The 12,694-nt window shown below is 48.0% G+C and overlaps 1 protein-coding gene across 1 annotated transcript in view; it reads right to left on the reverse strand.

Annotated features, from left to right (window-relative positions):
• Positions 1-12,694, reverse strand: part of Cracr2a (calcium release activated channel regulator 2A) — a 115,660-nt gene that overhangs the window by 42,592 nt on the left and 60,374 nt on the right. Inside the window, exons 6-8 of the mRNA XM_027428357.2 lie at positions 6,287-6,377; positions 2,528-2,623; positions 190-377 (exon numbers count right to left, since the gene is read on the reverse strand). Of these exons, the coding sequence (XP_027284158.1) occupies positions 190-377; positions 2,528-2,623; positions 6,287-6,377 (375 nt within the window). The remainder of the gene's footprint in view (positions 1-189; positions 378-2,527; positions 2,624-6,286; positions 6,378-12,694) is intronic.

A 12,694-nucleotide genomic window follows, 5' to 3' on the forward strand; every position in this document is an offset into this window, starting at 1 on the left:
CAATCTGGGCTACACAGTGAGTTTCTGTTGAAGAAAGAAAGGAGAAAAGAGGAGGCAGAGAAAGGAATCTCAGAATAAGAATCGTAACTCTCCACCTCACACACAGGCCAGGAAACAGGTCTTTAGGAAGAAAGATCCTGGTCCCCAGCACAGAGCAGAGCAGCTCACAGTGACTAGGACTGGACTCACAGCTCCTTCTCCTGCTGCAGCTCACAGGCCTCTCTCTGCAGGCTCTCCAGCTGCTGCTGGGCCTCCTGGAGTTCTTGGGAGGTGCGCTCCAGCTCTCGGGCCAGTTCCTGGTTAGTGAGTCTCAGCTTGGTGTTCTCAGCCTTGGTTTCATGTTTGTCATTGTGCAGAGCTGTGCACTGGCCTTCCAGCTACAAAGAGGGGACAGAAAGGAAGGGTGAACAGGGCCATTGCTGGCTCAGCTCCACACTGCCCTCAAGCCCAAGTCAGCATTGTTCTGCTCCACCACACCCATGCAGACATTTCTGCAGGCGGGGTGACTTTCATAGCACATTCTGTCCTTCCAGTTTCCACATGGGACTGCTAGATAGACCAGGGGTGGCTCATTCTATAGGATTGCTAGCAATGAAGATTCCACAGATGACCTGTGTCTCCCCTCCAAAGGCAACATGGGCAGGAGACGACCTCATCTAAGTCCCTTTTGTCCTCTAAGCCAATGGTCCCTGATGGGGACAGAGAACAGTTAAGTGGCCACTCATCATAAAGCCACTTTCCCTGACATGAGCACAGGTAGAAAATTTATCCATTTCCTTTCTCCTCTCAGCTACGGGAGCCCAGTTCTTTTAATCCAAGAGACAGCTTTTGCCTGAGTCCCACAGACTTTGGAGATTCTGAAAGAAAAAAAAAAACTAACCAAACCAGGTGAAACAGACCCCATGCTTGTTCTTGCATCCCTAAAGCGATTTAAAAATGTGCATGTTGATAACTTCAGCTTTTCTCGGCTGGTGAGTAGGCTTTGTGGGGCTTCCAACCCTCTCCAGATAAAGCAACACACCAAGGCAAATAGATCGTAATAAATTTAGTTTCATGAATGTGGCCAGTGAGGGGAGAAGAGCAGCAGCAAGGAATGTCGTAAGCCTCTCATGAGGCTCCCGTGTTATCAGGCAAGCGTGCAGTAATTAAATGGAGTGGCAATCATTCATTTGAGGGATAAACTTAATTGCTATGAATTTAATACATAACGGAGAGGACAAGAAGAAGGAGTGAGGCCAGGTATGACTGTGGATGGAATTTGGAAAGGCAGCAGGCAGCTCCCAGGGTTTGCAGCCTCTTGCTACAAAGAAGAAAGAGGCCTAGACCTAAAGCTTAGCGATCAGCAGGGGCAGCAGTCCCAGCCTCAGCAGGGGAATCTTCAAGCTTATGTTAGCATGGTGCTAAAAATAGTCTTCTCTGATCCTAGGAAAGCCAGTGTCTCTGTCTATCCAGGGCTGGATTTCTTCCATGACCAAGCAAACTGAGACTGGAGGCCAGTGGTACCCTGACCCCACCCCCCTCCCCACCCCGGTGACTTCTTGCTTTCCTGAGGAGACTGCTGAGCAAGACATTGGCCTGGCAACCTGGTACCATGATCCAGGTGTCCTCAGCTCTAGGCACAGCTGCCACCTTGCAGAGTGTGACACTCAGTCTGTTTGTTCAAGCATTGAGAGGGGAGTGACCTGTGTTTGCATCTAGCTGTGTCCCAGAGGAGGTCATGGACTCTGTCCAGGCACGTGGGCAGTTCTTTGAAGAGCTGTTTCCGGCTGGGATTGTCGGAAACTTTGCGGAAGATGGACAGCTATGTCTGTACTCCTCCTGAAGTACCAGCGTCTCACGAAGTGTCTCTTACTCCCTCAGGTCCCTCCTGTCTTTTGCAGGTTGCCTGATCCAAATTCAAGGTTTAGCATCCACAATTACCTTGACTCATGGGGACTTTTCTAGGTTAAACACACAATTGTGGCTTCATCTAGGGTCATCTGTGACTTGGTCTTAAATTTAAATTTTAAAATGCTTAAAGTAGTTTTAGCATTTTGATACAGGATCTCACTCCAAAGCCCAGGCTGTGCTTTGAAACTATGCCCGCAAGGCTGTCCTGGAACTCACAAACGTCCCGCCCCAGCCTCCCCAACTGTGCGACTACACGCATATATTAACATATCCACCTTGTGGGGACTTTAAAGGAAGACACATGCGGGGCTGGAGAGATGGCTCAGAGGTTAAGAGCACTGACTGCTCTTCCAGAGGTCCTGAGTTCAATTCCCAGCAACCACATGGTGTCTCACAACCATGGTGCCCTTTTCTGGTGTGCAGATATACATGGAAGCAGAATGTTGTACACATAACAAATAAATAAAATCTTTAAAAAAAAAAAAAAAAAGGAAGACACATGCAAACACACGGTCTTCTCAGGGCAAGTTTAAAATCTATGCGGGGCGGGGGGGGGGGGGGATGACGGAGGGGGCGGAGCAGAGGCAAAGGTGAGTTGGCCCAGCTGAGGGGCCACTGAGTCTGCGCAGTAACCTACCCTGCTCTGCTTCTGGAGGAGACGCTCCAGCTCCTGCTCCTTGGCGCTCAGTTTCTTTTCCAGCTCCCGACTGCGGGCCTGGAACCTCTCCGTGTCCTGCCGAGACAGAAGAGAAGACAGTGGGTCCTACACCCAGCACACCTGGCTTACAGCCATGGAGGTATCCACGGAGGTATCCACTTGAACTCCATCATCTGGGCCAAGTGGACCGGCCACGAATCGTCCTGAAACCCCAGGCTTCAGTGACACACTTACCCCACCACTGAGGACCCATGAGACCAAGCTAGTGCTCAGAGATAACGTAGACAAAGTGCATGTGGCCACATCCTGTGGCAGTGCCTTACCATGCTTTCCCACCCAACACAATGACCTAAGGACAGCCATTGGTGGAATGGGACAGGGAGAAGAGGAGGCCCAGTCTGATTCATTGGCCAACCTTCCATCTATAAATATCGAAGATGACCTCCAACCTGGAGATTCTAGTTCACCCTGAACACTCTCTGGCTCCTTAAACCACACTAGCTCTAGGCACAATGCATTTAAAACTTAGAGAAGGCTGAAATGAGTCAGAGAATTCATACCCTCATACCCGGAAGAGCCTGTGCATGCTATCCAGAGAGATTTATGCAAGTGCCCCCTCCCCATGGGCATTACTCCTGCCTCCTGGAGGATGAGAGTACTCACTGCTCATCCTCCATGACTCAGGGTCCCTGGGCCCCTGGGCCCCTGGGCTGTGTTCCTCCCGATGACTCTGTCCTGCATTCAACACCCACTTGACCTCACACCTCAGACTGGGCTTCTCCACACAGAGTGACTAAGTCCTGAAGGGACGACAGATACCATGTTGTCTGGCTGTCCTGTCCCAGATGGGATGATGGGGTTTCAGAGGCAAAGCATACCCAGAAAAGCCAGGTCAGTAGAAGGCTTCGAGGCTTTGAATCAGAAAACTTGGGTTTGAGTCCCTGCACTGTTCATCTTACTTGCTTCGTGTTTCTGGATTTCAGCAGAATAGAAGCCAATAGCCCTTTGCTTCCAGCACCGCCCCACCTATGTCCACCTATGGCAAGGTAGGGGCAAGCTATTGAATAAACTGAAAACACACACACACACACACACACACACACACACACACACACACACACCAGGAGTTACTGAAGGCCCATGGCAGAGAGATGTCTTTGAGAGGGGCCAGCTATGAGGTGCTACGTTGGATGACTACAGGGGTCCTGGCTACCACATCTGGCAGAAAACAGTTGCTCCTAGCTCACAAGCCTTTGACCACCTTTGCTCAAAGACTCGTGCCTCTTCTGGTGATGTTACCAGCTCCTCTGCTCACGTCCAAACAGATCAATGAGCAGAGGAGATACAGGAGGGCCTGTGCCCATTCTCATCTGAACCATGTGCAATGGCCCCCATGGGGTCCACTCAGTCTCTGCCGTAACCTTTGTTGGAAGAAAATAAGCTGCAAGGAACCTGCAAGGAACCAACTTGGTTTACTCAGCCACTTACTCAGAGCAAGCACCTCATGAAATATGCTGGAACACTAATTGATTTCTGAATCCCATGCTGATGCACCCATTCCCACAGGGTACTTGGAGTACGATATTGCCCATCATTGATGGGCTTCTCCCAGTCTGGAGTGGGTATTTTTCTCATGGTCAAATATACTAATGTGGGTGTAGCCAGCATCCAAAGTCTGGTCAGAGGCTCTGGACTTTTATACGATGTCACAGATGACAGCATCCTTTTCCTAACTCCAGGACCAGTGAAAGTCTGCATCTAAATGTTTAATGGCACTGCCAAAGCCATCCTTGGAGCTTTCATGTCCATGGCAAAAGTTCAAGTGTAAGCACTGAGCTCTCTGGACCTGACCTTTAGAACTGAGAAAGGAGAGGCAGGAAGGGAACAGAGCCAAATCATCTGAAATGATGCTAACTTGTTCTTCATTTCTTTGCTGCAACCTCTGCTTGCTCCCAGCCCCCATGCCGAGCCCACCCTTTGTTTCTGGAAGCATATCTTAGCTAAATCCATGACCTGGGCAGAGGGGACAAAATGTCCTCAGAGCTTGCCTCCTCTGTGCAGCCTGTCACAGGGATGAAGGGGGTGGCTTTCCTATTGCAGAAGTGGGAGTGGGGGGGGGCTGCTGTTGTTGGAAGCTATTTTAGGTCTAATGACAGACGTGTGTGGATTCTGTTTACCACATACACATCCAGTTTCCCCGAACGCTGGAACACTCAGAAGGGCTTAAAGCACCGAAGGACAATAGGAGTGGTCTGGTAATATTGGCAAAACTCCATGGGCTCTGGCCAGATATTTCTGGAAGGCATTCTGATTTTCCTGCAGTGTGAATGGCATCTGTGATTATAAGTGGGGCAGTGGTGTGGATAATCCAAAGCAGTGGAAAATTGAAATCTGGATCAAGTGAAGAGCCTGAGACAATAGCCTGGGCTTAGCGCTAAGAGGCAGCCGAGGCTGTCAGCCAGGACCACAGCCTTTTGCTGAGAACTCATGGAGAGAGGGAGACAGTTGCAGGAGGGAGAACAGAGTTTCCTGGGTTTCTGTTTTGGGTTTTCAAATAGGATGCACCAAACAGATCTTGCTTAGCTTCGGCTTGGTAGAGGAGTGGGCCTTACCAGTCTTCACCTCCAAATATAACAGCAAAGGCTGGAAAGGTGTAGTAACGGGAGTGCACCAGGAAGGGGGTGCGCCAGAACAGGGGTACACTAGGGACAGGGGTATGCCAGGAACATGGGGTGCACTAGGAATAGGAAGCTCTGGGAATAGGAACACATTGAGAACCAGGGGTTCATAAGGAACAGGGTGCATCAGGAATGGGGGTACTCTAGGAACCAGGGTGCCCTAAGAGCAGGGGTATGCCAGGAACAAGGCTGCACAGAACCAGGGCACACTGGGAACAGGGATATACCAGAAACAGGGTACACTAGGAACAGGGGTACACAAAGTATGGGGCACACCAGGAACATGGGGTGCAAGTGTCACGTTTTCTCTCCCGGTGCTGAGGATGGTGATCTTGTTTTTTCTTGGTGATTGTATTTTCTAGTTGTCTAAGAAGAAAGGGTGGGCAGCCTGGTCTCTAATGACTGTGTCCTTTGGGGCTGCGGCTTGGGGAATATAATGGGCTGGTGTGTTTTATTGGGCCTGCTATATAGATACAGGACTCTACTGAGTGACACCTAATGTCCAGGTTGCTTTAGCTGCAAAAGTATGTTCTGTAATCCATCTATCACCCCTTCCTTCCTTCCTTCCTTCCTTCCTTCCTTCCTTCCTTCCTTCCTTCCTTCCTCATTTCCTGCTTGCTCTCCCTTTTGTCTCCTCTCCTATCCACGCACCAACAATCCATCCATTTATCTTTCTTCATCCATCCATCCCTCTCTAACCATCCATCCCTGGCTCCCTCCCTCCTTTTCTCCCTTCTTTTCTGTCAGCTCATCTGCCCCCATGCACTCACCTCCTTACTCACACATTGGTTGAGCAAATACCTATGGGGCATCTCTTATAGTCCGGGCATGCTCTAGAAACTGAGGCTGGATTAGTGAGCAAATGAACTTACACGGTAGTAGGAGCAGACAATGTGGAATAAAACTAAGTAAGCACACTGTATATTTTGCTTGAAGGTGATAACTGGCTTGAACATTACGGCAGAAGAAGACAGTCACAGGAGTGCGCTGGGATCTTAACGGGGAAAGGTGTTCAGAGGGCCAAGCAGCCCCAGGGCCAGGCCAGGAGTGCCACGCTCACCTTTAGGAGGAACTGCTCCCTTTCGCTTTTGATCTGCTGTTCCATCTCCTCATAGAGATGCTGTATTTCTTCGTCATAAGCCGCAATTTTCCTAGAGGTGACAAAAGGAGAAGCTGACAGGGTCCTCCCCAAGATCCACTTACCCTACAGCCATAGTTCCTGGAGATGAGTCCCTGGGGCTGTGGGTGGTTGAGGGACTGCCGACCTCATGCCGGCCCAGGCTTCAGGATTAGTCCTTCAGGGCTGACTAACCAGACAAGGCTGCAGCTCACAGAGGCCAGCTGCTAAATGGTAACTTGGACCCTCTCCTGTCTTCTAGACCACTGCAGGACCACCCATGCACCCCCCAGTGGAGCTGCCCCAGGTCTCTTCCTGGACTCTGCTTTACTCCAGCGCTGAGCCCGGGCCTCCTGCACTATCCCTCGGATGCCTCCTCAGGTAGACAGTCTGAAGCCAGACCCTGTAGGGATTCCTTGCCGCTCAGTGTCTTGGTGGATCCTATTTCCAGTTTGGATGCAGACTCTGCTTCTCTATGTCAATCCTGACACTGTACCAGCAGAGGACCCTTTGAGCTTAAATCCATGCCATTCACAAAGATTTCATGATAACAGTGGCCTGCTGCAAAGGACAGGGCCTTGTGCTATCCCAGGTAAAGGGTCGCAGATGCACAGCAGGAGACAGGTGGCTCTGGTTAATGGCTAATGCGGACACTAAGATGACCTGTTCTTGCTCTGACTCTCAGCATCCTCTCCCCACTCTAGGAGCCCACAGGGTATGAGTAGTGGGATAAGCACATGCCACTGTGCTTGACTTTTTTAAAGTGTGGGTCCTAAGGATGGAACTCAGGTAGGTCCTGGTATTTTCAAGGCAAGCACTTCACCAACAGAGCCCATGGTAACCACCTTTTCATAAGCTTTGTGGTGTGGCTCTTGAGAACCATTTTAATATATAATGTACACACACACACACACACACACACACACAAATTATCACTTGGCACTCTAAACTCCAAGATGGCAAACGCACTCTGACCTTCATGGGTGGGCACACCCATGAAGCAGGAGGAAGCAGCCCTCACTGCCATCTCTAAGAAGTTACTGAGGAGACATCTGAACAAAATTTAAAGCCTCCCATCACTTTACCCACGTCCACGTGGGACTCTGATCTGGGCCCAGGCTTCTTGTACTGCCCCCGGCTTTGCCATGGCCCAATCACTGCCCTTGCCTCTTCTGGGGGGAGAGGGCTACACCACGTGTACATATCAAGCGACAAGGACGAGTCATTTTGACTGGGGTCCTTCCAGCTCTTCAGAAACTACATGTTGGACCCAGACCAAAGAACTGGAATGAGAGACATGGTCAGGGCCATCATCTCAGACCTGAATTCCAGGTCATAGCTCTCCCCGGAGAGCCAGAAACTTGAAGCAATTGCACAGTGGTTTCAGGGCACGTTTGACAGGAGATGCCAGTCACTCCCAATTTCACAGTCCAGGGCTGTCTATGAATCTGCTCAGCATCCTAGGAATGTCAGGTTTCCTCCGGGCACCTTTTCTTGGAAATGACAGGTGTAAGAGCGTGTTACTTTTTCTCTCAGCTAACTCATCACAACAGAAAGAAAATCATGGAGGGAAAGTAGGAAGAAAAAGACCATGTTGTGAAATAGGGGAAGTTCAGAGTCAGGAGTAGACACAGTTCAAAAGAACCAAGGTGTTTTCTCTTGGGTCCTGAATCATCTTTCCGCGCCTGAAACAGCCCAGACGCTGGATGGCGAATGGCATCAAGAAAACTTCAGGCAGCAAAATGCAACTATATAAATACCAGAGAACCAATAAAGTGGGACGAGAGCAACTTAAAAATTGATTTGGCTCTGCTAAAGCAATTCTAATTAGAGTCATTCATATAAGCTGTTTACCATCTATGCCTAATGGCCATGCCGGGCATTAATTCTATAATACTGTTAAATGTGTTATATTAATTTTGCTCTAAGTTTTACTTGATTAACTTAATATTCTTGATGTTTTTCCATGCTCACATGACAGTTTGCTTGTCGTGAATTAACTCATTTTACAACCATTATGAGATAAATGAAGTGAAAGCAGACAGTCTCCAATTAGTACCCAGGGCTAGCCCTCCTTTGCATAGTACCCAGGGCTAGCCCTCCTTTGCATAGTACCCAATGTTAGCTCTCCTTTGCAAAAGCTGGCTCTATTGCAAAGAAGTCCTGGGACCTTAAGGGGCACCAGTGATGCTGGATCCATTCAGACCACTCTGAGGACTTAAGTCTCCTGGCAGATTTCTGCATGCCTGATGACAGCATGACCCTCCTAGGTCAGAACACAGCAAGTCCCAGGGAATGGGAACATGAAGGTGCTCCTAAGCCTGCTTGTCTCCTCAGTATGTCCTTGAGCAGGTGCTCCGGAGTCCTCCATTTCAAGTGGCCCCTGCCCTAACATTCTTTCTAGCACTGCCAGGATGGACCAAGGAGAAAGTGAATGCAAACAGCATCCAGGACCACAATGCCCTTATAAACACGTGGAATCATTTATTCTTGTAATCAGGATCAGGAATCATGGGACAAGGAGAGGAGGAAGAGCTTCCTTTTATGGATGAAGGGGTTGGGTTTGGAAGAGCATCGGAAGATGAAGAAAAGGCTTAGCTGCTCAAAGCTCCCATCAGTAGAGTCCATCAGCGGCGTCTCCGGGGCTGCAGAGCTACAGTGTGTGCATCTCTGGGAGCTCCACAGTAGCTGTGAGTGCTGAAATGGCCAGAGACACCCCCCCCCCCCGAAAAGTCTGCACATGCGTCGAGCAGCAGCCCAGCCAGGCATGCCATATTCTGCAGGCAGAGTAAAGAGGTGACCTGTGGCGTCTGCTGATTCTGTATATCCCTGTCACTGTGATTTCAAACTCACTGCTACTGCACATAGCACATACAAACACAGGCTTTGAAGTGTTCTCTGAGAGGATCCACCTGTCTTTCCATCCTCACTGACTGACAAATTGTTGGGTCTCCTCGGATACCTTGAGCCTTTGTTTGACCATTTTACATGGGATTGTAGGTAGTCCTGATCTTTGTGGGTTTCACTGGGGGCTCAGACAGTCTGTTAAGTTGTGAATACTCAGACCTTTCCATTAACCATAATATAATAATATATTAACCTCCTGGACTCAAGAGGTTAATGCCAAACACCTGCAACAGCCCACTTTACACTTTGGATATCAAACTCAGATGCCAACAGACCATAGCAAAGGAATAGAAGATTCCAATGAATTGGAAAATTCCACTTCTTATTGGTATTAAAATCATTTCCATGGGGTTACAGAGATGACCTAGCAGTTAAGAGCATTGCCCTAATACCATACGGTTCACAACAGCCTGTAACACAAGTTCCAGGGGATCCAATTCTAGGGTATCTGTGTGAATGTGAATGTGTGTGCACATATACCATTAAGTAAAAATAACAAATCTTTAAAAGGTAACTCGTGCTGCTACTCATACCAAGTTATTTACACTGTTTACACTTTCTGTGACTGGGGACTGGCCATCTTTCTGAGCAGTCCTGTGTTCTTTGAAATATTATGAGTCATGGAAATCTGTGTTCCTATGGCCATGCCACTCTACATAAAAGCTCTACGAATTTGAGAACAGCTTCAAGTTCAAGAGGATGTCTTGGGTCAGTACACACCTTTCTCTTCCTTTTGCCTTGTTTTACATAGAATCTCATTTGTAAGCCTCGGGCCCCCAGGCCTCTTTGAACAGACTTAATCAGGCCACTGGAACCCCAAATTCCAGTGCCTGAGTGTGTTATGTACAGAGCAGCGCTGACTATTGCCTCTCTTGCTCTAGAAGGCTTGGGTATCTATCTGTTCATGCAGCAGAAAATCTGTGTGAGCTTTGCTTGGCAGCCACATGACAATTGATGGGTTTTGTCAGTTAAAACTTCCAAACCCTATGTGATGTTTTCCCTTTAAAGTCAGTGTTGTTAAATTCTGACTCCCCAGTCTCTGCCTCTGTGGTTTGGACACAGAATACCCAAGTGTCACTCTGTTAGATGCCATGTTTATTGACATTATGTTAATGGATCCCACTTGGCTGTCCAGTGTCCTCAATGACCTCTGTGTTTTATTGACATTTCACATTTAGCCTCTGCTGAGAATATAAGCTAAATTAACCATGATGCTTATTTTAATGACTTAGTTTATCAGAGAGCTGTTTTAATAATTAAATTTGTTTCTTTGATGACTTCATGTATGAATGTAATGCATTGGTTACTCTCACCTCCTCCCTGTTAGCTCCCTCCCACCCCTATCAAGCTTTTGTGGGTTGTTTATTTATTCTCTCTCTCTCTCTCTCTCTCTCTCTCTCTCTCTCTCTCTCTGTGGGGGGGGGGTGGGAGGAGGAGGCAGGGAACATGGGAATTGAACCCAGGTTTTTGCATATCATGCCTAAGTACTTACTACCAAGCTATACCCTAACCCCAAAAGAATGTTTCTTAAAGATATACCAACTTTTTGTTTCTTGTTTTATACTATTACAGTAAAATAGTCCAGAATATATCAGGAAAGTGTTTATGGTTTGGAATCTATTAACCTTTTGTTTGTAGCCAAAAAGTTGTTAATTTTTATAACTTCCGTGAGAAGAATACATATTCTCTTTTGAAGGTGCATGATTCTACGTTTTATTCTTCAGCTTGCTGCTAGATGGTTTGAAATGCTTCCCGCCTTTTAATGCTTGCCTTTAATGCATTTTTGCCTGACTAGTGTGTCAAATCTGAGGTGTTTCTTGCCTTTGAAAAGTCTATTTTTTAATCTAATTATGTTTTTTTCTGCAGGTTTCTCCTTGTATATATTACTTGGTGCATTAAGGTTTATATATTTAGAATTTCAGGGGGGAGTACTTGCATGTGTGCATGTGGGTATGCGTGTGTGTGTGTGTGTGTGTGTGTGTGTGTGTGTGTGTGTGTGTGTTTGGTTTGAGACAGTGTCTTGCTCTGTAGCCCAGGCTGGCCTCACATTCAGGGCTATCCTCCTACTTTAGCCTCTCAAGTTCTAAGTCTTCTTTCTGGGTGGAATTTTATATTGCTATAAAGTAGACCTTTTTGCCTTCTTTTATTTATGCTACTGTGTGGTCATAACTAGCCAATGGCCCTGCTCCTAGCCATTCCTAAGACACTCCCTGCCCCACCCAACCCCAGAGATGTCCGCTTACCCTCTTCGCCGATATCTGCTGCCAATCATTTCAGGAGGGGGAGACAGAAGAGGTAGATGGAGAGGACAGGAAAGGGGGTAGGAGTTCTCAGTGAGACAGAAGGAAGTGGTATGGTAAAGTAGCCATTAAGAATCAGCAACCGTCATGAACACTACTCTCCTTTTTAGAAACCCCTGCCATGGCTGGATCGTGCCGTAGAAGGCACCGTGATAGCTCAGGCAAGAGCCCAATTGCTGAGACAGCTGTGCTTGAATTAGACCAACAATTGGGAGGCCTGGCCCTGACATCTGAAAGTCTTCTGGCCTTGGTCAGATCACATCACTAGTAACCCCCAAGTTTATACATCTGAAAAATCAGAATGAAGTTGTGACAGTGAATGAGGTTAATGTGAGGTTAAAGATACTGCCTGTGAAAATACTTAGAACAGGTCATAGAACGCAGCTAATAAATTCTAGTTAAATAAAGTCCCTGGGACCCCCATTTTGAGAGTGGCCACTCCATAGTTCCTTTGAGCATCAACCAGGGGCAAGTGGAAACTGAAGGGGAACCGCACACCAACACACACGGGAAGAGAAAGTACGCGTGTGGGCGCGGTGAGCCACTGAGAGGTGGATAAAAGCTGCGGAGGTTCGGCCGGAAGAGTAAATATTCAGAGTTCACATCACCTCCAACATTACAGTGCTGACTTCTTTAAGTACCGCTATGGGTAGAATCATTTAGACAAGCTCTACTCTGCACCCCAGGGATCTAGACTCTTAGAACACCAAGTCAAAAGCCACTGTGGTATAGAGAGGATGGGCTAGGAAGACGTGGCCGTGTACCATCAAAGAAATCCCATAGTCTCTTCATGGCTAGCTGTTCTCTCTGTGACCTTAGAGTCCTGACCAGAAGAAGTGGAGGAAGCTGCCTGTTCTGCTGGTGGGGAGGGGGCTAGAATTTCCTGGCTGAGCCTAGGAAAGATAGACAGGCAGGGGGTGGTCACTGTTACAGACTGATGATGCCACAAGGGCAGTGAAGGAGCTGAAAGATGAGTCCCATGGAAGCCGGACTGGGAATCCCAGTGTGAAGTCCGAGGATGACATCACCTGAAATGGCTGACTGTGGCAAATATTCTCTCCCGCAGGGTTACCACTGTTGTTGCTTGTAATGTATGTGTGTACGTCTGTGTGTATCTATATGCATGTCTGTCTGTCTGTCTGTA

The sequence above is a fragment of the Cricetulus griseus genome, chromosome 8 (assembly GCF_003668045.3).
Source record: "Cricetulus griseus strain 17A/GY chromosome 8, alternate assembly CriGri-PICRH-1.0, whole genome shotgun sequence".
In the NCBI taxonomy this organism is placed as follows: Eukaryota; Metazoa; Chordata; class Mammalia; order Rodentia; family Cricetidae; genus Cricetulus; species Cricetulus griseus.